We start from the raw sequence: 26,442 nt of genomic DNA on the forward strand, positions 1-26,442 counted from the left end.
CCTCTCTTTATATTAGTGTCACTAGTATTCGGGTGATTCCCATCCAGTATGGTTTTAGGTGAGTGCAAGGCCACATCATATGAAAACAATTGGCTCCCAAAACGCTACATCTAGGGCAGAAGACAGCCACCGCTCTGAAATATTTGTTAATTCTATCTGGGGTGAGGTAGGCTCTATATAAAATGTAGAAACTAATCCGTTTGAATCTGGGGTGAGGTAGGCTCTATGCAAAATGTAGAAACTAATCAGTTTGAATCTTGTGTTCCTGGATACCCTTGAGATGCTTTCTAAAATGGTTTCCCAAGCATGTTCCAAAATAGGGGGCCCCTGGTTTGCTTCCCAGTGGGATCCAAGTATCTCCAGAGGTCGTAGTGTTTCTGCCGGTAAAAAGCGGTATAAATATGTGACAGCTTTAGAAGTACTCACGGATAACAGTTATCGACAATAAAGATGATCTGTGGGTTCTGATCCTCTGACCTCCAAGAGCCTACGGAATTTTGCTGTTACTGACCCGTATAGTAGAAAATGACCCGGAGGTAGCTTTAAAACTTCCTGGAAATCTTTGAATGGAAGTAGTCGATTCTCAGAACAGGCCTCTAGCCTGGCCGACCCCTGGCACCATCCAATCCTGTATCCCTGCTAGTTCCCGCCCATGTGGAAGCAGAGTTAGCATTTTAAGTGGCAAGTCTGGGGAGTAAGGAACCCTAGAATGTGTTTTCTGCAGGCATTGATCCCAGCATTTCCGAGTAGTTGTGTACTCCTGTGGGTCCGTAGTTGGCATTCGGCCCAGTTTGAGCAGTGTTTTACCCAAGGCCTCGTAATGTGGGACAAAGGGGCCTACACTCCCACCTGGCTAAAGGCCTAGTGCCTTAAAAACATGCTTTTACACTGTCAGTTCTTCTTGCTTTGCCATAACTTTTCATTTGAAACAGATCACTAATAAGAAATCTGACATAACTTTCTCATTGAACTGATAACTGCTATAACCTCTACCGTTGGCTTGAAACTATAACAACATAGGCTTCCTGGAGTGCACATAAGCTGATAACTACTATGCATTCAGTTATAAAATTATAGGTATGTACAGAGTTACAGTTGGTAAAACATTATACAACTCCTCTCATTCGAGCCTAATGAGAATCATCATGATGAAATTCTTCTATTCCCAGGGTTTGTCAGAGTAGGTGACCAATACCAAACACTTGCCTACTATGGTAACATGTGAGATTACATGTAACCTAATAACTTTCTACAGCCTATAGCATAGTATAAAAACAATGCTTGTCACCATAACCAGTTCGGGCCTAGTATACTTGAGCGTACACTTTCCCAAAAGGCAACCAAACGGCATGTAGTCATAAAATTACAAATGCTTGCAAAATTACAATTAGAAAAACAAATCACCATCTTTCCAAGATTTCTTGCACTGTATATCTTCTATGCCCATGGTTTGACAGAGGGGACAGTGAACACCAAAACCCATATTCACTACGGTAATCTGTGAGATTCCATGGGACAAAATATCTGTCTGTAGGCTTTAATACAGTGTAATAGCAATCCACCCTGAAATGCCTATTGACTTTAACAATGAATACATCAGATCACCTGCTCTTTTTGTAATATTCATTGATTTGCTACCCTACCCAACTTATTCATGCTGTACTGAGTATAAGCCTTGCCACAAATCCAAAAGTGCAATGCAAGGACTGTATTTTGATGGAAGCAAACAGCTTTGGCCCAATCAATTTTTCTGCTCTTGGAAACTAACGTGGTTGAAGCCTAATCCCCTTTCTAGTAGTACTCTAAAAGCTCTTTTTTTTAGGTCAAGTGCACAAGCGCTTTGACCTGTTGTAAGTGTTGAGCTTTTAACCACTTCCATAACACGCCCATCACTTTTATTCGTTCGTGGGCTTCCCTTTCAAAAATCACTTGACATCATTGGTAAATGTTTTTTGTTTGTCCCGCCTTGAGGCTGTTTTTGTCACACCTTGCAGACTGCCCCTGTTAAATGGATTATTGCACGATCGCTCATATACTTCAGCATGGGCAAACTTTTGTCTCTCCCCTTCCTGCTGCATGGCGGCCATGGCTCTCACAGCACGAACAGGCACAACAGCATGAACTAGATCAGTGGTATTAATGCACTCAGCACATTGGTCACAGTTGCCAAATTAGAGTCATTTATTGTGGCTCTCTCCTTAAAACACTTGAAATTGGTAAATGCTTTACATAAAACAGAAATTTTCAAAGCGAACGCAGCTCTCCCAGCACAGCGAGAGAGCCGATACTACAATATTCACTGCACTCTGGAAACTCACCCCATAAAGCTTTGCAGGACATTACTTTTACGAAAGATGTTTTGCCCATAACTTGGCCTGTAGTGGTCCTAGGACAATGGGACCACCACCAGAACGTTCAGCATGGTGAGCGCTTCCTGTCTACACCATCTCTGGGTCCCCAAACTAGGTTAGTGGGGACCCAAAAATAATAACCCCTCCTGCCATGCAGTGTCTCTTTAGGTGCTCTTGTGGCTGGACCTTTTGTTTTACAGCTGAGTAGTTTCTGTTGTAAGGGCTATGTTTGTTGTATCATTGCTGTAGGCCTGCTTGCCCTGAAAATGTGTAATGTAGTACACCCCCTAGTGGCTAAATATATGGTTACGTTACATTATTTATTTCCATTTTCTTTTTGTGTGGTTATGCCCTCTAGGTGATAAATAGTTAGATGACAATGTTTCTTACAAATGCTAATTTCATTGTGGCGTCCTCTAGGGGCTGTTACAAGCATTACAGTCAAATGAACATAATAAAATATTTGTGGCACATGGAAACTTACCCCATAATGCTTTGCTAGGCATTAATTTTACAAATAAATGTTTGCCTGCTGTGGTCCTTGGACAATGGGACCACTACCAAAACGTTCAGAACAACGTGTTCCTTCTGTCTACTTCATCTCTGGGTCCCCATACTATGTTAGTGGGGACTTCAAAATAATAAACCCTGCCACCATTCATTATCTTTTTAAGCTCTCTCACGGGTGGAACGTTTGTTTTAAAGCTGAGAGAAATTGTTTTAATGGCCGTGTTTATAAAAACATTTTAGTAGACCCGCTAACCTTGAAAATGTGTAAAGCATTATGCCCTCTAATGGCTAAATATATGGCTACACTGCATTACTTTCACCTGTTCTTTTTATGGGATTATGCCCTTTAGTGGCTTACAATATGGTGACATGACCATGTTTCTTACAAATGATATTTTGTTGTGGTGTTTGAAGCATTACAGGCTGATACCAAAAGTTTATTTCTGATAAATGTCTATATGATAATTGTATATATTTTAACAATCTCTCCTTAGCACAATTGACCGTGATTCAGGCCAACCTAACATTCTTGTTACACTGTGACTGTTTGAACACTCTTGATATGTTTGGGTGACCCATCTAGGTTATTTCTAATCTGTGGCTGTCTTGTGTCATTTTTGGGGGGAATTGTGTAAGCCAACCAGCAACTCTGATGGTGGGGTGGTGAAAGTGATATTCTATTGGAATTAGCATGGTAAATTTAAATTAGGATACTAAATAGCAACATTTCCATGTTTCACTGCAGACAGAGGAAGAAGCTAAATGGAAGTGCTTTAGTTATATGCAGGGCCACTGGAATTTTATGGCAGGAGAAGAAAAAATTATGAGGCATGGTTAACTAATTTATATTGCAAGAAAATTCCAGTTATGAATTTACAATGCCAATAGCTCTAACTCAAGAAAATGCGAGACCTATTGCATTGCAAATGCTTGCTATTCATCACATAAGGTCTGTTGACTGCTGTGCTATCAAGACAGACCTAAAAGTTCATTTGAATTACTGTAGTCCTTGGCGTCCAATGCTGTGCTAAAACATACAGCTGCACTCTGAAGTTAATGATGGGAAATGGAAGGATGTGAATGCTGCTTCCAGAAAAAAAAAAATATTATCTACTTATCCTTTAATAGCGCCATGTCCCTGTAAATAAATTAAAACTCCATCTCATTGTGTGCTTGTTTCGTGATAGAAAGCCTTCTCTAGACAGTCACACTTTTGCTGGCTCGTGCAAATGGCTAAGAAACAAAAGTAATCACAAGTGTATGTAGGGATAGCACTTTTCTGTGGAAGCACACAGGTTCCGCCAATTCAAACATGTACTCCTGACCACAAGCATGTGAGCGAGGCAAAGCCCATCTCTAGTACTGCTGAAAGCTCTTTGTAGATTGATCACGTAAGGTCTGTTTACAGCTGCACTGTCAAGCCAGATCTAAAAAGGGGTTAAGTATATGTTCTGAGTACACCTCCAATTAGGAAGCACCAGTACTGATCTATTAAGGTCACACATAATGGTTATATTTTTGTTTACAAGTTTATGTTCACTTCATTTTCTTTTTGATGTATATGCTTTCAATAAAAGAAAAAAGTAACCATTGCACCAACTGGCAATGCTAGACCCACCGGTTTTCCCAGCTCGAATTTTTGTACCTTACTTAGTGCAAACATATCTACACGGAGCAGTGGAACATTTCCAAAGAACACTTTTATTGTAGCCAGAGCATCTCAGTTGTGCGTAGAATTGTAAAAACCCCATGTGGTGGAGTGGGGTGGTCCAATTGGTTCTGTACTTGATACTGCACTGGTTGTTTTTTCATATTCCCTTCCCTTCTCTACATTTTGAGGCATAGGTAATAGTGATTTTCCTTGTTTCGAAGCCTCGATTGAAATCCTGTTCTGCAGATTATATACTCAGTAACTTGGCCACTAGATCACACCCCATCTCAAATGTGGCATGTAGACCCACGCTGTCAAACAGTTTATCACAGGAATATGAGAGACTGAGGTGTCCTCTAGTTCAGTAAGCAATACAAATATAATTGTTTACAAATATATTGGGGGCTGAAGATATAATTAACTATATTTTGCTTGAACAGCATCATGCTTTGATGTCCTGAGAAGAAGCAATGGGGCTTTGGATGATAGTCCAGACCCCTGGTCTTTCATGATGCCCAACCTCCGTCCAGGCTGTTGATGCCTGTGCAGAAATGTTGCTGAGCAAAAATTAGACTTTACTAAGAGTTGTAAACTTTCAGAATTTTGCCTTTCTTCTTTGCTGATCTTTAATCGTACTGGAGTCTACGACCTCTAACAGAGCATCTGAAGAAGCAAATTTGTCCAAATTAACAAATGTAGAAAACTGTTAAAAAAGAGAATATTCTTGCACCTTTTAGGGTGATTTGGCTTTGTTTGGTTTTTAACACTTTTTCTGCCCACTGCTTACCAATTACTAGTCCACAGCCACCTGAAACACACTAGACTCGTTCTAAATTCAAAGTTTGGATTAGGCAGCCAACCTCGTTCTTATACCTTGTCGTGGAAGGGGCAGCAAGCTCTGTTTGATTCTAAAATGTTTTGCTTTTTCAGAGTGTCCTGTTTCCCACCAACTATTCTCCACTGTGGGAGGCCTTGGCTGGTTGTCTCTTAGCTGATTGCAAGTTAACTTTTACATGTTGTCTTGGAGCCTGCTCCAACTGTTTATCCAAACGCAGTTCTGATGACACATGGGATGCATAATGTTGTATCCTTGTTTTGGAGCAACAAGACGAATGTACGTTCTCTAGTCCATGGTGTCTTGCTTTTTGACTTCAAGAGATCAGCGGAGGATTTGCCTATCATATTTGATAATAAAAACTGAGAACAGCAGTACTGTTGATCATCATAATATGCCATACAAAACAAACAGCACTTCCTTCTCTGATGGGGAATGTTCATCATGAACTCCGCTGTGTGGGAGGCCCAGAAAAGTGGAAATCGTGGGTCATCAATCTACTGCAAAATATTCTAAAAGTATGCTTAGAATACTTGGGCCTTGTAGCCGTGGGCCGTCTGTCCATGTCAGATTATTTTCGGTTACAGCAGAGAGCCAAATTCATCAACCCACGGTCCTATTTTGGGGCCCTATTGCTTAAAAAAAAAAATGCTTGGAAACAGTTCGTGCCAACCCTATAATTAAGCAGGATGACCCCTTGCAAGTAGCACCAAAACACAAGACCTTTACCCAGAAAGACTAGTTAATGGCACAGTTTCATGGCATGTGCTGGAAGTCCACATCCATAACACCTAGGACGTTTTTCTGATTTGCTTAGCTCGATATAATTTATGCCCTACTCAGGCTAAAGGTGGCTCAGCAATTTGAAATTAATTAACTTGTGATAATTGTTCCTAGAAATGCACCAGCAGAGGCTACAAGAAAGTATTTATTTATCACCAGTAAGAAGTATAGCTCCTGCTCTCACTGCCGCCATCAGTGTGCATATTTATGTGCAGCAATTTTGTATGGAAAAGACTCAGTGTGTCTATAATAACTGTCTGCTACAAAGAAGAGTCTGGGTGTTTCATGTTATACTGAACCAAGCCCATGTGGGTCTTAAGGGAGACCTGAGCCTAAAGTACACAGAACTCCAGGGCACTACACCCCACCCCTTTGTTCATAAACTGTTTATCTGATACTTACCTATCCCCCACAAACAAATTACTTCAGCAGTGAGTTCCTGATCAACAAATACTGCTGAATCCAGATTCAACTGTTATGTTCAACGCAGGGGTCTTCTTTAATGGAGCTCCCAGAAAATACTGGGAAGAACCAATGCACATCTGATTGCTGAATCAGCCATGTTGAACTCTGGTAAGTATCATCCAGTGGTCGAATATCTCCTATGGCGTCAAAGATGAGCACTCCTTTCTAAAGCAACTTTTGGGAGTAGAAAAACAAAGCTTGCATATATTGAAGCCATGACCATAGGTGTTCAAAGAACATTCTGCAAAGTATAGTGATGCCTTTCTTTTTGAGTAATTGAAGCCTTGATCATCACTGGAAGTGGCATGGCGGTCCATCTGTACATTTTAATCTTGAAGGGAGCTAAGGTATCAACAAAGGTTTTTTCTGTAACCGGATTAATGAAATCTGTTGAGATCAGACTTCCAGGGCAGTCAATCAGTAACTCGCTGGTATATTGGAGTTCATCCACTGCACGCTTGAGCTGGTACAGCTCGGATTTGTCCCAATTATTGGGTAGACCTGAAAGTTTAGTATAATATTTAATGTTGGAAAAATGGTGGGATTTTTAGGTCTGGGTATTTGACACATGAAAGATAGTGTCATTGTATAAAGATATTACTTTGTGGGAATAAAACAGATCATCCCTGTGGCTGTGCTTCTTGTGAATCAGACATTTAGGAGCTCTATCAGAAAGGCTTATATGGGGGGTAATGGAGAACTCCTGCCGCCAACCCTTATGCAGTGCCAATGGAACCAGCACAAAACCTCAATCCTTGACTGGCCAGGGGAGAAATACATAGTAATTTCACTTATGGAATAAATAAAAACTGACTAATGTAAGCACGACCCTGAATAGAAAGAAATGTTACACTAAGTTTAATGCTTTGAGCTTCAAAAGAATGAATGGAAAAAGATCTGAGTGCATTGCTGCTGTAGAATGATGAACATAAATGTAAGGTTGGTTTTCACGGATGAGCTCAGTTATTGAACTGGGAGGATGAGTCTGCATTAATTGACAGCATATTATCAGTCACTCCAGCCAATATGTCAGCAACTTTAAAAACATTGGTCTGTTGGAGGTTAGATCATTCAGCTGTTTGCTTGAGTTACCAAGTAAGGCAATGAGAGCCTCCCTGATGGTGAGCGGAAAGAATCTTTTGGACTTCGCTTCTGTGCAAGGCCTGATAACCTAGGGGCTAGAATAATAAAATATTCATTGTAAATATTTCCTGTATGGCCATCTGGACAAGGGGCCTAACTTGTGCAAGGCATGTTTCAACCCTTGCTTTATGTTCTCAGATTTAAGAGGGTGTGACAGTGATCCTAGGATAGCCGGACCTCCTCTGGAAGGAATTAATATCAGGCTTGACTTGCTTTAACCAGCAGAGACTACTTAAGATTGCCAAAGAAGTAAAAAAAAAAAAATTATTTCTGTTTGTCTATAACAATGTGTCTATTGCTTACATATACTGCGTTAATACACATAGGGCCTTCCTTGTTGCATAGAAGCTAGGTCAGCAAACAGCCTGGTCTCTCACCAGGGTTTCTACCTTTAACTTTCTTATCTAAATGTATGATTTCTGATGGATACTTCTACCTGCAGATTCACCACCTTTTGAATTTACCCAGACACTAGACTAGATATGAACTCTTTTCATAGCTCTACAACACAAGTAGGTGGTGCTAGCTTCATCTCTGCACCAGCACGGCGCAGATATGATGTGGCTGAGCCATATAGCACCACACTGGCATGCAACATTGGTTCCTTTTTCTGCACCCTCCTTCGAGGCGGATCCAGAGCTGCTGTGATTTTTGTTTTTTTTCCAATTTTTTTCCTTCTACAGATTTATGGCAATAACTTCAGGAGCACATAGGAATGCCTCCACCAAAGAAGTCTGTATTGATATCCTGTCGTTGTAAAGGATAGATGTCCATTTTCGACCCTCCTGAGGTCTTATTGTGGTGCCTGGTACAACTCTGTTTCATGCAACAAATGCTGACTGATGTCTCTTAGGCCAGTAAGAAGTGTGAGGCCAAGCCCCTTTCAGGCTTGACATGTGTCCAGTTGAGCTCAAAGTCTCATTACTTTCCATCCTCCAAGGAGGGGAAACACAAGACGAGAACAAGAAAGGACAAAATAACTTAAGGTAGGTCACCCCAATAGGCTTAGTCTCCAGTGTTACTGTTACAGGCAAAGCAACTGCAGTTTAGTCATTGAGACGCACAAAACTTGTCATATCTGTCCAGCACATAGACTAAGTGAATTTGGCTGGGTTGAATGTGCTGTACATCAAATGGTCTGTTTTGTTTGTCTGTGATTCACTAGAGAAATCATACCCCCGTTTCAGCTAGCTGTGTATGACATGATTACCATCCAATCCACTGGAGGGAAAAAGCAGATCTCGACTCTAGATCCAAAGTGGGCCCTACCCATTCATGCAAGCTGCCCTCTACCCTGAAGAAGAGTCCACTGTACACAACTAGATACCATCACTGCAAGGATTGAGTCTGGAAACTCGGAGTACACCAATCTGTCAAGTGGACAACACATCATACAATTGACTTTGTGAGCCGTAAGAATACTCACAATGCAGGTCAGAAGATAATCTTTTCAGGACCTGTTTGGGCACTGCCACAACTAAAATATTAGTAAGGGGGAATGCTCCCACTGCCACCGCACATTCATCAGGATGTTCAGCGACATTCGGTAAGGTGGACAGCTGCCAAAGAATAAGTTCACTGGAAGTGACTTACCTGATCCAGTCAGGACCTCGACATATGCACACCGTAAACCATATAAGAGGCATGACAAAGGGCTAGAAAGCAGCCTGGGACGAAGATAGTGGCTCACTACTCTGAGAGTTTGTCTGCGCCAATAAGGTTTCTCTTCCAAACGTAGCTAAATTGGTGAAAGACCCTTGTATTGTCCAATTGAGCCTTCATATCTGTGACCTATTTTTCATTTGTCTGCCATAGCACACAAGCATATTTTTCTTTCCCTGTTTTTTCCTTTTTTTTCCGGTATATAAATAGGGGCATGTTTGCGGTTTGGAGAAAAGCTCCATAGTGGTAATTTTATTGGAAATGTCATTGCATTTATATGCCACTTACTACCCCTAACAAAGCCTTGAAGTGCTTTACAGCAGGAGGTATGCTGCTCTGGAGACGGGGTTAGTGGTTAGTTCAGTGTTATTTGCTATTGGTACTACAGGGATTAGTTTTGTTCTCTTAAGAATACCATCGCATACATTCATTCCAGTGTCTTTGTGGTAGATAAAATGAATAGGAGTTTGGTTTGATGATTAGTGGGGTGTAAATCATGCAGGTGGCTGGTGGGGTTAGTAGACGAGTTTGAGGAGATTAGGTATTGTTAGGCTGCAGAGATATGACTTTTAAAGAGGTTATGATCTTTGATATGAGTTGTGTGCAGTTATCAGAAATTCAATCATCGAGGTTAAGGCAAACATGCATGTGACTTCAAGAAGGCTGTGCTCAGTAAGAGGAGGCAGACAAACGTAGGAAAGGAAGTGAAGGTTCATTTGAAAGGAAAAATGGACTGGTGATGAATTGAAGGTTTCTGTGAAGATCATTTTTTCATGACTGATTTAGAAATATAGATTATGCTTATTGAGACAGCATGCAATTTGAGGATGTAAGCCTATAAAAGGAAACCGCATAATTTGCATGTGAAGATAGTGCTATTTTAGGTGCATTTGATAGGCACTAGAGTTCGGTGAAAAGTCTGAACACTGCTGGTTACCACTAAGCCACCGCTCCAACAAGGCCTGCTGATCACCTCAGAGTTCCGAAGCACAGAGTAACGGCTGGACGCATATGAAATATTTAAGACCAGAAGGCATGTGTGTTATTTTATTGGTGAGACATTGTTTATCACCACGCTTACAGGAAGAATTGTGTTACATTAATATGTGCATTTTAAACAAATGAACTACATTTATCCAAACTGTTTATGTAACATGATTTTCGGTCATTATGGCCTAGTTTGGATTTTCCTTTGTAATTTCCACAAAAAAACGAGAACGTGTGCTACAAAAATGGATGGACGTGCATAATCGCAATACTTGTAGGCAACATAACTTTGCAGTCATTGTATTAGGGGCTAAAAGTGATTATTGTAAATTTGAGGTAGTTCCTCTACAAAAAGGAGCAAAATGCATTAGCCTTAGCATAAGACCATATTACAAATAATCTAGCCCTTTGCCTAAATGATGCATCTGGTACATGGTTATGAATGTATATGCAAGCACCTCTCGTCACATTTCACACTGCAGCACAGCATGCCTTATGCTGCATTCCTTAACTATGTCAAACTTCCCATTTATAATTCGACTGTATGGTGAACCAAGGTCTCACTGGTCTGAATTACTGACGTCAATCTGGGCCCTTGTGGTGATTGTGTTGTAATGTGTGGTGTGCTTAGTTATCCCTGAGAAAGGTGACCTACTTTACAAATGGGGGTGCCTCCAGTTTACCTCATCATGAATAAAACTAAACGGCTAAGACATCATTACGGCGAAACATCTCACTAATAATAGCCAAGAAAATAAAAAACTGGTCACTCCTGAACTGGGTGTAAGGCTGTGTATCACTTTTTAACGTTATTATTATAAATATATAATTAAAGTTTGAGGGTGCAAAACTTCGATTTGCATAACATTGGACTGTGTTCTTCACATGAACTGTTATGCAGAAATCTGCGGTTGCATTAAATTCCTAATCACTGAAGACTAAAGCCACTGCATTTTGTACATTACATGCATGTCTTATAATTTACCCTGAAGTTGTCCACAAATGAGCACTGTGCCATCAGTTCAATAACTGTAGCACCCTTATAATATGTTATTGGTTTTGACATTACCCTTTCTCACAAATCGCCCAAGAATTTAATGTGTGAAACCGGGCCGGAGTGGGAACCCAAAGCAACTCTGGCAATTTTGTCAGACCCGTCCCCGCACGGAAGCGCGAATTGAGAGTGAGTGGATTGTGCTGGATTGCTGCTTTTGGTACTGGGAGCTGATTTTGCAGCACCACTGTAAACCTGCCACCAGCAATAAAACTGGCCTCCACCCCTCCAGTCTTCCTGGGATACACCCACTACTGCCAGCGCGGCTCTGGTGTAAAATGTCCAATTGTTTTTGCGGCCTCTGTCCTTGTCTATGTATTAATTGTTTTTTTGAAAAATATTTACCTGTCGATTTATGCAGGATTTAAACGTGTAGTATGATCACAAACCATGTTAATGAATCGGAACACCCCGACCTTTTGAAACAAATTATGTAAAAACCACTCTGAAGGAGGCCTCCCTTTTCTTGTACTACAAATGTCCTAGCTTCATGTTACTGGAGGGTTGCCTATGTTCTTATTTGCATCCCTGAGGAACGTGACTGTTGTTATTTCTCTCAAAGTCCGAACTAATCCCGAAGGACCCGAGGAACTGACTTAAGTGCCTGTGCTCTTCAGAAAGGGAGTCCTATGTGCTACAGATATTGTTGATTCTAATTTTGAACTGAGGTCCAGCTGACTATGCAACCTTTATGCAGGATCAACTCGAGGAAGCCCCAGCCTTAGAACCTTCCGAGGGGGACAGAGTGCCGCTGCGGACTCAAGTGCTCGGAGTGTTTGTGCTTTGATTGACACAATCACTCTCCTGATTCTGCCGTGGCGCTTGCATTTTTGGTGCATGAGTAGGGTTCGGGCTCATAAGAAAGAAGAGTTTTCCCTAATCATCTTCTGTGCCATCCAGTTTGTAATCATGAACTGAATCAGTCAGATTGAAACAATCTTGTGGCATAGCACATTTCCTATTTGCCAGTGAGAAACACTTCTATATATTCTTTTAAATTCATTCGGGGTATATTTTGGGAAAAATGGCTGAGCTGCAGTGCCACTGAGTCCTACAGTAGGGGGTGCTAGGGAAATGGGACTTGAAACTCGTGTTTCATCTTTCTGTCTGTCATTTAAAGCCCTCAGAGATTTGCATCGACTCTTCCATGTCTAAAATAATTAAACGTTATTTGTTGCCTCAATTTTGAGGTGTGCTAAGATCTTAACATTTTTTCTGCTCACACACAATAAAGCTAATCATCCAGGCAGTAGAAATACTTATTATTTTGCAATGAAAGTACGGCAGACAAAATATGACTTATTTCATCTGCCGCAATTCCCTGATTGCAGATGCATTCCAGTCCAGCACTGACTGGATATTGAACGGTGTGCTGTGTGGTTGGTGTGTCATACTAAAACTTGGTGGGACCCTGTATCACATCCTTGATAAGCCTTGTATGTCAATCCAAGCTGATAATGGACAGTTAGTCATGTACACAAAGGGTGTCTTCGAAATCCCATTTTGATGGAATAGTACCCAAAAAGCACATGACAAGTACCTTTCAATTATATTGCCCAGTAAACTCAAACTATCAGGAAACCAGAATAAAAGGCTTGGTAACATTTTGTAGAAGTGAAAGTCACCTATTATTGGTAGGTTTATTGTTGGCAGTGTTAAACGGCCTACAACACTCTCATCCGCAGTGCATAGTTTAATTTTGTTATGCTCTCATTTTTTTCTAGGTACCGTATGTACAGGAAAAGTCAAACAACAGGCTTCCCTTCCCTAATCACAATATTTTCAGCACCAAACTATTTAGATGTGTACAATAACAAAGGTAAGATTCTAGAGTTGTCGTTCATTGTATTTGTAAAGGAAACCTAATGTGTGGAAGCAGGATAGACTATTTCCCGTCCAATGGAAGGACATTGTGGATCTTAAGTTTATACTGTAAATGTGTTCTTGGTTCCAACAAATGACAAACATTCAACCCAAGTTCTTGACGCATTGCACAAATAGGTATTCTCAGGACCATTATCTGTCTATATTCATACATTCATTTTCTTACCATATGACATTTACTTACTCTTCACGACTCCAACTTGTAGGAGGACCACAGATTACATCCAGAATCCTATTTAACTCCTAGTACTGGTCACTTTTTTTTTTTTTTTTTAAGAATACTGGCATGTGATTAATCCAATCATTTGAAAATGTCTCCTGAGGCCATTGGTCAGACTTACTTGTAAAACCGTCACATCTGGTTGTGTAACCCATAATGATTTCAGAGAAAGGTAAACATGTTAAGAGTTTGCTACTTTGATGCTTGTGCAACCTGTATGTCACAGATTTTAATCCTATAAGGGCTGACTCGGCCATACTTGATTTGAGTACCCTTGCTCTGGGGTATAACACGGGTTGTGTGGAATGCTTTCGAATCTAAATATTTTTGTTATCCATGTTAAAGGATTCAGAGTAAGGATTGCTATTAATTTAATTATTTGTCCAGGAAAAGACACTGACCTCTTCTTCCGGATCAAATCAGCTAAGATGTCTCCAAGGAAGTATTGCATAAACCGACCAGACCCTTAGAGACATTGATTAACTCAGTTGTTAACAATGGAGATTGGTCCCTTCCTTTCTTAAACCTCAAAACTAGATAGCCTTCGAAACTTCTAACATCATGATTTGCAGTACCATATGTCAGAAGTTGTTACCTAGCATAACTAAATTTCAGATTTGTGACTGCATTTTTCCATGCCCTGCGCTCCTGCGGAACCGAGATCTGATTTCCCTTTCTCACTTTCTTAAATTAACCTTAAGATGAGGTGCATCAGGCAGAAAACTAGAGGAAAACTATAATTTGGGAAGTGATTTTGCTTTGTCCATTAAAGGTACCATCCCATACCAGCTCAGTCAGCAGGCCTAGTCTACTTCCTTCCTCCTCACCCAGGTGGTGTTTTGTACTTGCTCCTCCTTTAGACAGAATCATATGTTTAAAAATCATGACTCTTGAACTGAACCATAATCCTTTATTACCTTATTTCAATTGTTTTTTTTTATCACTATAAACAAGCAATTTATTTTCACCACCAGTACATTAGATCAATAAGGTATCGGTAAATCAAGAGCTGTTGTTAGAACAACATTCAATATGGTTGTATTATTTTGTAGGTTGAGTCTACCTGACAAGTGCAGCTGTCTGGTTGCAAAATATGTATTATGAGCTTACCAAGAACATGAAGGGTCTTAGATTCTCATCCCCTCACATCCCCCAATTGTTTACCATTTGGTTGGCGTTCTTGTCCAACATTTGCCTGCTGTCTTATTGTGGTCCCAGCTTGTCAATCTTGTTTTGCCCCTCCCAGGGAGCTAGTTCTCTGTCCCATCTCTTTTGATTGGCTGACTTCTATGAATCCACTGCTTGCTTTTGAAGCACTACTTTATTCTATTCTTTGTTTATGCACTCCACAAGAGTGCATGTGTTTTCCAGGTGTCTCTCTCTTGTGTTCCTCTCTCCCCTGTTGCTTACTGTTGCCTGTGTGCTTTTACCAACCCTCCTCCATGTTGAGCTCATTCTTATCTCCTCCATTGATTTCTTGCCTGTGTTCTTCTCCCCCTGCGTGACATTGCTATCTTGTCTGTTTCTTCTTCTTACCATGCCCTTCCTCCCCTCTCTTTGTATTACACCCTCCAACAGCGTCCTCCATGGTGCTCCCACCCTTCTGTGCATGCCGTATTGCTCCCCTCACCCGGGCTTAAAAAATGCTTGGCTTTTTTTCTTTTTATTTGATAATTCAACTCTGATCGACAAAAAAAAAAATCTACTGCATCATTTTGTATGAGTGCCAGTGTTTAATGCACACTCCTACAAATTGACGCAGGGAGTCCCGTTATAGGCTGTTTTTTTTTTTAACCTTATTTACACGTTACATAGCATAAAGGATGCTGTACAACATGGCTGCAAACCGTTGACAAAGCCAATTGTTCGAAAAAGTGAGACTATTGTCTTTGCCACTGCTTGTTTTTTGAGGTGATATTTTGTTTCAGTTCTGCCATGCATCTGAAAGTCATTGTGAACGCTTGGTCGGTAGGAGATGAGTTTTCGGGCACACCTGTTTTTCCATACTTGGGAAGTAACATTTATGCATATTACCTTGCAAGAGCAATACATTATTATTTATTCCTACCATCAAATCATAGCAAGTTGGTTAAAGTCGTGAAGACAAAGTGAGGTAAATTACTTCAGCAACTACTATAATGTGAATAAAAAAATGTACACATACAGAATATTGAAATGGCCTTTTTGTGCTCAGCTTTGGAACTTTATGCCTTCTAGAACCGCTATCACTTTATCATTTAAAGAGACGTGTTAGCTTGGTTATTTGGTACATTTAAGTCTAGCATTTGAGCTAAGCTCTGTGGACCTAGGACTAACTTCAAGTCCTATCATAAAAAAACAAACCGCTGTCTTGGAGAAAACCGTTTTGGCATCACTTAAGGAACATCACTGTTTTCCAAGTTTTCATCACTGCTATGTTTATTGAATGCCACCTTCCCAATGCCAGTCAGCTGGCACTCTTCCCAGTTTACTCAAACAACATTTTGCTCCAGCTGTTATCGTATTCTGAGCCTGTACATATCCTTCCACTCAGTGACAGGACGACCAGAAACTACTCCTCATAGTTCTGAATTGAGAACTTTAGTTAAGGACATCGTAAAGATGCTCTGCAGAACATGCAAAGGAGTGAACACTTACCTGAAACACCCCAAAGGGAGGTAAACATACAGAACAACTAACATAAATTGCATATATTCACCTGCAGTAGAATTTTGAAAGGGATGTGGAAAGAAATCATTTGAGAGATATTAAAATAGACGTAGAACACACGTCCCTTCTGTAGCTTCTCATATGCAAGAGCTACTCATCCTTATGAGGGGTAATTACAGTGTTCAGGATGAGTCCCAGTTTCTGTGGGCAGGACCTAGAGGGTATTCATAACAACATACGGGATGGCTTCACACATCCCCTAGCTGTCATGCTTCATCGTCGACCATCCTGCACTCGCCAGCGATCCTCTAGTGGCGGGCAGGCCCTCGTGATACACTGAGGGGATAATCCAATAGATGGTGGAAGGGATCCAAATGTAGTTTAAAAATCCTGGCCACCTACCGAACGTCGTTTTGCAATTCAGTGGTGGGGTGGTGAGGGGACAATTAAAATAAATGGTAGGATATATGAGGCTTCATTGTGTGACTAATGTCCATAAGAGTCAACGTGTTTCGGCCCTGAAAAGGCTCCAAAGTGGAGTCAGGGGCTTTCCTCAGGACCGAAATCCGTTTTCCCTGTATTTTGTCCCTGTCTGTGTCATCAAACTCATTCAGTGCACATACAGACACACAATACCAATTCCTAATTCCTAGTAGCGCCAAATTGTTTTGCTGTTTAGTGAAATGGTCCTGGAAAGTTTTAAACATATAAATAAAATGTGAGCATATTTATAATAATGGACTATACATAATGGAAATGAAAGCAAAGAAAATGGGACATGTTAAAGGCCAGGAACAATTACGGGCCTTTAAATTAATGTTTTGCCACTATTGTGCGCACTGCAAGTGTGTGCAAACACTGCAAACTAGACATGCATGTGGAATCTCATACAAGCGCACGTGTGTTAAACACTCATGTAGTAGTAGTGAGTCATGAACTAGCAGGCATGCAGGGCTCGTAAGCTGCCCCTTACCCCAACTGCGGGAAAACCACACTTCATGGAGGAGTAAATGAGGGTGGCCTTGTAATTACACACTGCAGATAGGTTGTTTTGAAATATAAAAAGATAGGATAGGTAAGTGTCGGACCAGCGCGCAGTTTCTGAATGCTTCAGGCAGATTTAAAAAGAAGCACTTCGTCAAAGGTCTCACGACTACTGTTGTAGTCCCCTCTTGATGCTAGCGTGCATGAAGTAAAGCCCATGTTTAGATGAGTACGGACTCAATGCATGGCGGCGCACTCAGTGACGTGTATGAGCCCATGTGAGCAGGGGTGCTGGGAATTGTGGTCTAATGTGATCTAATCATCCTGAACGGTGTAAAATTATCCACACATAGGGATGAGCGGCTCTCACATTTAAGAACCTTCAGATGGGGAATTTTTGTTCTTTGTCTGTTTTGTGCGGCCAATGCAAGGTAAGTGGGGGCTTTACAGTTTACATTTTCAACAAAATCCAAGTGTATGTTATGAGGATATTGCAAGTCACTGAGGAGTTACATGACCGTAGGGAAACAGAGAACACACCTGGGACTCAAATATAATGATATAGATTAGAATAAATTGTTCTTTTCCTCAGGAGCTGGTCGTGGCATCTAAGGTTGGTAGCCTATTTGCTTACAAGGCAAAGCAGGTCCAATAGCGTTCGTGACATCACTAGGCCCTTTGAAGACTTGATCAAGAACATAGTGTGTAGATTGATTGAGAGCTGGTTAAGATAAAGTAATTCTTCTTCTGGAAGGTGTTCAATGTTGGTCATTCTGAGAAAAAAATAAAGGAAAACTTGAGACTTTATAGTGATAGCAGGAACGTACAGAATATTACACTCATTGTGTGTTCTTTAATTGCTCATTTGTTTATCCTGTGATCAGCAATCTACAGGATTTCTCTGCCTTTGCTTTAAAAAAAAATCGTCTTCTTTCAACACCTACAAAATGCTGTACCCTGTTTACTTTTCACATAGGTCCTTTAAAACATATCCATTATTGACTGCTCTTACCTATACAAGCTGCCTGTCCAAGAGACCGTTAAATGAGTCTGTGATGCTTGCTGACTGTATTTGATTTTGTATTTTTAACTCTTTTATTGTATTTTGCTATGCTATTTTTTATGGGTATGACATATTAACTGAATAAAGAATCTTTGAGTCAGTGATATAGCATGCCTTTCGTGGTCGTGGTGCTCCATTCAAAGCAAATACATTCTTTCAAAAAGTCTCCTCGAAATACCTGTGTTCAGATCTTCTGCAGCAGCTCATGCTTCTCAGATGCTGTAACCACTGAGCTGGCAGACACGCTAAGCTGCTGTTTGCGCTCACCCGTGAAACCCTCTCCCCTTTGTACTAAAGACATATCTTTCTCCCATTTGTTTTGTATCCTACACACTGTGATGTAGCCTCCCTTTCCATTTCCATAACATAATATCTGGACATGGCACATTAATAGAGCCATCACTCGGAGTTTGGGGCACACTAACATGGCTTCATATATCCAATTTGATGCACTTAAGAGGCTGGTAGCATCCCTGAAATTAATCTGAATTTTTGTGTGTCTTATAGGTTGGTCTAGTGATTACTAAGGAGTGCCTTCAGCTTGTTGTAGACCGTGCCAAAGCGTAGTAATCTAGGACGAGCTAAACAATGCGTGATTGGCGTGATATTCATGCCTTTAAAATGCATTGTGCTGGCAATGTGGTGTGCGCGGACCTAATAGCGGGGTAAAACATCCCTCTCTTATATTAACCTACTGGAAACTTATTTGGTTTTATAGGGTGAACACTCGCGTTCCATCTGGAGGAAATGCTACCTATAATACACTTAAATGTGTAATTTGTTTTTGAAAGTTTGCCCGCTTTTATGCAATGAAAACCATTCCAGTATTTCTGGATTGTTGAGTTGACTATTTACCTGTGTGGTGCAGTGGCCCGACAGTGTGTGTTGGTTCGAGTCAAGAGCTTGATTTGCAGATAGTAGTTTGCCAATGGGGGTGGTTTAATAGAAAGCAAGTTTCAGCATCCATTTGTTTTAGTTTTATTTCTTTGGTGCAGAATTCTTAGCAGTTGTGTGTGGTGGGAGTAATTCTGTACGAGGTGTTTTGAAGTTATACTACATTAAGTGTTAAATGAAACTTAGTTTACAGGAAACTCCGCAAAATTGTAAAAATAACTACCTCACGTGGCACTTATATTTTTTAAACTATGTGAAGTTTTGAAAGCACCAAAACTTCGTGGAAATCATCTGTCACTTGAGTTCCTGTAATGCTGGGTGATGTTAGACCAAAGCATCCATTGGCGCCAGACGTGACATGCAGTGTCAAATCACACTACAGTTCAATTAGAAGATCTTGCTGGGAGGTGAGCTTACAATTGGAGTTTTTCATTTTTAATGAGACCAGGCTGCACTATTGGGAACTATTGGGACCGATAATCCTAAATCCTCTTACTTTGTAAAAACCGTTACTATATTTTAAAACAAGCATTGGCAAAGCCAATGGGTCTCACCTATACTAGGGCTGTTGGCTTTGACTACATGCTTTAGCAATGTTGAACACCAATGTGGCTGCTGTACAGCATGCCTTTGTGTGAATCTGCACTGTCACTTTGAGGGGTGTGGAGCCAAAGTGGAGTTTCCCCCATGCCACCTAGCGGAAGCACTCCTATAAAGGTTCACCAACTGCAGTCATGCACTTAGGGGATGTTTTAAGGTGAGGGATGTGTTGATGGAGTATCCACCAGAAAGAGCATTGCGGAAGAGAAGTAACTTGTTCATCCGGAGTGTCTTTCCCTAAGCACTTCCATTGTGTGGTACGCATAAACATTGTCTATTCCTTCCTTACTATGTAATCGTTAATAATGCAAACAATATTAAAAAATAAAAAAGTGTTTTAAATGTTTTGGTCAGACAACAATGTATATATTGCACCCTGCAGGATACAGCACCCCATTTTCCTTCCAGTCAATACTGGTTTTGCCCAAGTGCCTCCTAAATGACTTGATACCGTTACTCATGTTAAAATGTGACCCGGAAGAGTCTTGGCTCAGGGCAGCATTTGTGCTGTTGGCATAGAATAGCAATAACACAGGCAGTAAATTTTAACTCTCTTTGGTTACAGCTGCAGTATTGAAATACGAGAACAACGTTATGAACATCAGACAATTCAACTGTTCTCCGCACCCCTACTGGCTTCCAAACTTCATGGATGTTTTTACCTGGTCGTTACCATTTGTTGGAGAGAAAGGTATGAAATTGCCGTATTGAAGGCAGGTTGACAAAGCCCAGTTGGACATTGAAAGGTGGGTATGAGTCAGCTACTTGCAAGCCATCTGCTATTTAACAAAGAAGTAGAAACGCACTTCTGCCAAACGTAGCCTGGGAGCTGAGGTTTCCGTTGTCCAGTGAGTCATTTATAAGAAGGTAAAAATTCCCCTTCAGTGTGCTGCGAATAGCCCAGCAGACACCACCATCACTGCAACCATTTTTGTAGCTTTTATAAAGCCATTTGTTTCCCTCCATTCAGTGTTTCACAGATGGGTTTGAAAGTACCAGCAGTGATTTCCAGGACTGGTCCATGACCAGCAGCCTGCATCCCACCGAGTGAATGTACATATGGCAAGAGGATACTCGATGCCAGCATCATCAGTGATACCACATGCTATTAGGTGCCTCCTGTCTGAACTTGATGGCTGCATTTCTTTAGAATTATTTTTATCAAAATATTTACAAAACGAATAGCCTTATGACATCTGATAGTTAGATTTCAGCCACTCATAGGTGCTGCTTCAGTGGAAGCTTCACCCTAGCCAGTCGAACTCTATCATCCTTCCTATAGTTATTCACTAAACTTAAATACTTTGCACATTTTGGTGATTCCATTCAGCAGCAAATGAACTTGTGAAAATAAGATGAAATGACATAACATTCAAGCTTTTCTGTTCTTTAACTGATTTCTCGAGTTTTTAGACTATGCATGCTGCCGATATTTTATTAATTGAACACAAAGAATTTAGGGTAGTTGCACGGCTTTAAAAACTACACATCTACATTAGAAATATTATGAAGGCGCTGCTTCTGCCAGTGGCATCGCTACAAGGCCCAAGGGGCAGTGAAGGTTGCCAGGAGGTGGGTTCTGACTGTGTCTGACTGTGTTTACGCACAAAGAGTCTTTCCGAATATAAATTCTGCCTAAAATGTAACTAAGGTCGTCACTATCATGGCATTTCCACACTCATTTGCCCAAAAATGTCAGGGCTCCATCAATACTTGCGTTAATTTCTCAATTACAGGGTCAGTAGATTTCCCACAGACCCTGCTACCTTTCTCAAGGTGAAATCTGATGAGAGAATGAGGATTTGCAATGGGGATTGCATCTGTGATTACTGATTCTACCAGTTATTTCTCACCTTCGAGGGGAACTCGGCCCCCAGATGTATCACTACTGCCTTGCTGTTTGTAACTCGAGGAGTGTCTTGTCAAGGAGAAAGTCATCAACCCTCTAACAGGGACCCTTTGTAGGAACGCCGGTTTCAATTAGATATGCCAATTCCAGGATAAGAATTTTCTGTAGAGTTCATATTTGAAGAGAGAGCTTACCTGTCTAGTCAGTATATGACTGTCCACGCATTGTTCCGCCTAATAAAGTCTTAAGCATTATAGAAAAAGGATATGAAATTGTCACCTTTAAGACTCTTCACTGCGTAGACTCCTAATTTAAGACACATCGGGGGCTTCTTACAGACCATGTGTGCCCCAATAATCCACGAGTTGTTCAAGATAGTGCACGCATCAACAATTTTGCACTATTGAGGTTTACTCTTGACAATGTAATGCTGATTGTCAAGAGTTATGTTTGAGTCAGAGGAATTCACATTAATAATCCTGCTGCACGGCATGCTCTAGTCAGAGCTCCGGACATTCCTACGTGCCTTACACATCCCTGGATGGATCTGCTTCTAGAAATGCTAACAGCATTTGACAGACACCCAGTTGATTATTATTATTTTTTTTTAATCATCATATTATTTTTTAGTGTCCTAAGATCTGAGCACCTAGCAAGATTTTGATGGAAAATGCATTGACCCCTTTTAGAAATAGGATTGATTTAAACTTCTTAGTGGTTTCAGCGTGGAGGTAAAGGGAGACCTTTAAGGGCCAACCAAACAGTTGTGTGCCACACTTGGAAGGGATAAATGCACGTATCCTCACCACTGTAAAATTACAATTACTTGGTGAAAATTTCCTCCAAGCCAGTTGTGCTTTGGAACAGCAGCAGAACATAAAATTAAACTTCTGGTTCCTAAAAGCGACTTAATTGATAGGTATCTGGTTACAAGTTTTGCTCACTAGGTTTCTTGAGAGAGACAAGTCTGCTATTCAAGAGCTGTTACTCTACATTTAGTACTGTATTGAACATTACTTCCAAACAGATGGCCGTATTATGGAATTGGAAAGTAAGACTTCTATTTAAGGGTGTAAAATATTTCATAATATTTTTTCTGTGAAATTTCCTGTAAATTTAACAGTATTTCACTTTTGGTGCAAAATGTAAATTGGCGGTATTGTGTGCGAGTTTTTTCACACGAGGGCATACTGTCTATTAAACGCCACACAAGATCTCGGCCAGAGACTTGTTCAAGCTGAAAAATTCTCTTAGCAAGACATTTTCTGTACAAACAAGTCTTCTGTGTCCAAAAAGTATGTGAAATCCCATAATAAATATATACATTTTTATAGTGAATTTCACCTAATGTTAAACTCGGGAATTTCACTTGCAAATGTAAGTTTTTTCCAGGCCTACTTCTGCCGCGCATCTGAATGACCCGAAGATCCGAGGTCCGCATTCTCCACTGTATTTGCTAAGAGTAGGACTCCTTTTTTCAAGTTAGTCACTCTGCAACAGCTCCTGCCCTTACTGAATGAGAGAGATAGCTATGCTGGCTAGGGCGTAAGAGTGCAGCGTGCGAATCTTCCATCGTCACTATTACGTAATAGGCGTCTTCACATTGCCTCTATGGATCTTCATGTGCCGCAGTGTATAGTATCAAATCTCGGACCCCCGTTGTTTATTTACACAAACACATTTGCTGTCTTCGACCATACACATAAGCCATTTCGAACACAGGACAAAGGCACACCTTTCACTTCCCTGAAATCAGTAATTGTTTTGAAAACAAATACTTATTAGTGTCTGAGAGCGAACAATTACTCATGAGCACCTGCATCCTTGTATGCCTATACTCGAAGTTTTTATGAAATGGTAATTTTCTCTTTGTTACCCACAGAAGACCTAGTTTAAATATACTGAAGTGTTTTGCTGTGAAATTAATAAAATAATAGGCTAAAAAATGCAAGCTGCAGCAAATGCTAATTAGGTACATCACATGGTTTTCTCACAATAGGAGCGCCTTATTAGTCAAAACCACTTATTAGTGAGACATTGTTCTGCCTTTGGAACAAGCTTCCTTTTTTTTATCGTGTTTTACTGAAAGAGGTAACAAATAATGTTCGAATCAATATATATTCATTTTTGTCATACCAAATAAACAGTGGCTTTTTCAGGGACTGAAGGAAAAAAATGCATGCAAATCAAATTGTTCAAAATCTTCACAAGCCACTTAAAATTCGGCTTACTGAAAAGTGTTTATCGCAGATGGTGTGAATGACAAATTGGCTAGATATTTCTTATCGCCCGTCACTAGTTCAATCCTTGAATGTTAAAGTTATTTTCTTATGTACATTAGAAACGTATAGTAGCAAAGGGAGCAGATAAGAGATGTTCTTAAGCTAAATGGTTGTTATTTTTAACTGTTTAATATCACGGAATTCACTTTATTTTCCTCCTAAAATCTCTCCCCTAGTGACAGAGATGCTCGTAAACGTGCTCAACATCTGCTCAGATGATGAACTAGGGACAGAGGAAGATGCGTTTGATGGTAAGGGCATTATGTGGTTTGTTGATCTGTCTGCGTTGAGGTTTTTTTTGCAGGCCTCATGAATGATAATGGTTTTCTATCAATGTTTGCCTTCCCTAACCTAGTTTGTGCAACTCAAACCAACAATTTACCGAGTTCACCAGAGAAGCTTGATGCATGGCTTTTGAAGCGTCCCGGGAAACTGAATGGGTAGCTTCTAAATATGGGTAGCATGGTTTCAACAATTGCTGTCTGTTTTTGAATGGAATGATGTGTTATTTGCATTTCCTGGTGCACTTTCTGCCATCACATTTCTCTGACCAGGAAATGCCTAGTTTTGAGTCTTCAAGGTTGGTATGGTAGTGGTGTACTAGGAACTCTATAGCCCATACATTTGAGTTCTGCTCATATAGTTTGTGCTTTAAGTCTGTTGTCACTCGTGGTGGCTGTTACAACAACCTTAATTTTAGTACTTGGTGCAAATCGCTAGAGTTAACAGAGGACATGGTCACAGACATTCGTTTGTGATTCCATTTGAGGGCAGCTGTTGATGCGTTTCTGCAGTTCATCTCTCTTCTTCTGCAACATGTGCAAATCGGAGCATTTAAAGTTAGTTATTTGCAGTGTCCTATACACTTTTCTGTGGATTGTCACCTTGGATCCCAATTTTCGTATATTGGAGTATTGCCCTTTTTTTATTTGTAGAGTCTCAGATTTTATAACCTCTCAAGTGGTGGAACTGATGCTATTTGCAGCCCTCTACTGATCAATCTGTGCATAATTGTTTTCTGTAGGCTGTATTGGTTGATCTTAGCTTAGTCTCTGCAATGCAAATGTCTGCTGTGGAAATGCATGGATGTAGCAGACTCTATTGGTACAGTATCAGACAAATGCACCCTCCCCATTGCGTTCTCCACAATTTTTTACTTGACAGGTGGAACTCAGTCTTGTGCAGTGAAGAATTGGAGAGTCTCAGCCCCCTCCGCCTATTTTATAATTTACTCAGGATGGATTATTGGTTCCAACTTCCCTCATTACTCTGCTGCCACTTCTGCTATAACAGCCCTCTCTGACTAAATTTTGATTCTGTGGTTAGTCTTCCCAACTGTGGAGTATTGCAGACATAACTCTGTTTTCATTGGCTAAACATTGTATTCAGATTACAAACTATAAATCTGATCATACCTTATCAGTGATGCACTGGAGATCTGACTGCTCTGATCATGAAGTCTGCTGGTAACGTGAGCGGTGTTTGTGCTTTTCATAAGATATAGGATGCTCGTATCTTTGGGACTTTCTGATCTAGGGGTTACTACAATGGTGCCAGGGCCATCACTAAGGGAAAATGTAATAAATCAGCTGAGCGGCTGTGCTTAATTTGAAATGAATAATTTTATGCCACTGATTATTTGTTTAGTCACTACGGGCACTTCTGTTGAAAGCTACCAACGGGATGCCTTATCCCAGGATAAACCACTGAGTGTGATTAACAACATAAGTGTAGAGATTCTGGTGTGGCTTCACCTATAGTTTAGGAAGACTCAGTAGTGCTATTTGATGGACGTTGGGAATGTTGCATTTACTTTCAGAGTGTCTCCTAGGGACTGAGACCATCTGTAGCCTACTATAGTAAAGATCCCTTGTGTAAATGGCTAGAACACTTCATCCTGATTTAATAACTAATTATTAACTAGCTCAGTCAAATAGTATTGTTGATACCACTACGACTCTGCATCTACTCAGACACGAGCGCCAGTTGAGTTGCTGCCCTATGAAACAGAACGGAGTAGCTTGTAGACTAATAGCGTGCATTTCTGTTAACGGGCAGTTAAATGATGCAGCCACTGAGAGAGGAGAAAATCACAGACATAAGTTAAACTCCCCATCAGACTGGCCACCTATTGCACTGTAACTGTCAAAATATATGTGAAAACTGATGCACCTTAGAGTGACACCCAGATTAAAGTCCGAATTATTTACTTCATTTCAGAAAGTTTAACACCTCAGCAAGGCTTGCTGGGAATAGAACATGAGGCACTCAAAATAGTTTGCAGAGATACGGCAGCCGATATATAAATCCACTAGGCTTGTACTGTGGGCTCTTTTGAAGGCCTTGATTTAACAGATGCGACCAAGCAAGAACACCCAGCACAGCATGGTTGTTTTCTGTAACTTAATCCTGTGTTTTTGTGATTAAGTTTAGTGTTCCGACACTCAGACTTGTGGCTTCATTTTCATTGCTACTTTGTGTATCACTTATGTATTGTGAGGCGCTTAGCCTAGGAGGATGAAGACATTCCTGATTTTAATGTGCAGTATGATGGAATGTGATGTGACTATTGCCAC

General features: G+C 40.6%; 1 protein-coding gene across 10 annotated transcripts in view; it reads left to right on the plus strand.

Moving 5' to 3' along the window:
• PPP3CA (protein phosphatase 3 catalytic subunit alpha) overlaps positions 1-26,442 on the plus strand; it is a 608,768-nt gene that overhangs the window by 497,329 nt on the left and 84,997 nt on the right. For all 10 annotated transcript variants that reach the window (XM_069230223.1, XM_069230221.1, XM_069230225.1 and 7 more), the window contains exons 8-10: positions 13,166-13,260; positions 20,301-20,426; positions 24,043-24,117. In XM_069230223.1, coding sequence (XP_069086324.1) covers positions 13,166-13,260; positions 20,301-20,426; positions 24,043-24,117 — 296 coding nt within the window. The remainder of the gene's footprint in view (positions 1-13,165; positions 13,261-20,300; positions 20,427-24,042; positions 24,118-26,442) is intronic.

Source organism: Pleurodeles waltl, chromosome 1_1 (genome assembly GCF_031143425.1).
Source record: "Pleurodeles waltl isolate 20211129_DDA chromosome 1_1, aPleWal1.hap1.20221129, whole genome shotgun sequence".
NCBI classification, from domain to species: Eukaryota; Metazoa; Chordata; class Amphibia; order Caudata; family Salamandridae; genus Pleurodeles; species Pleurodeles waltl.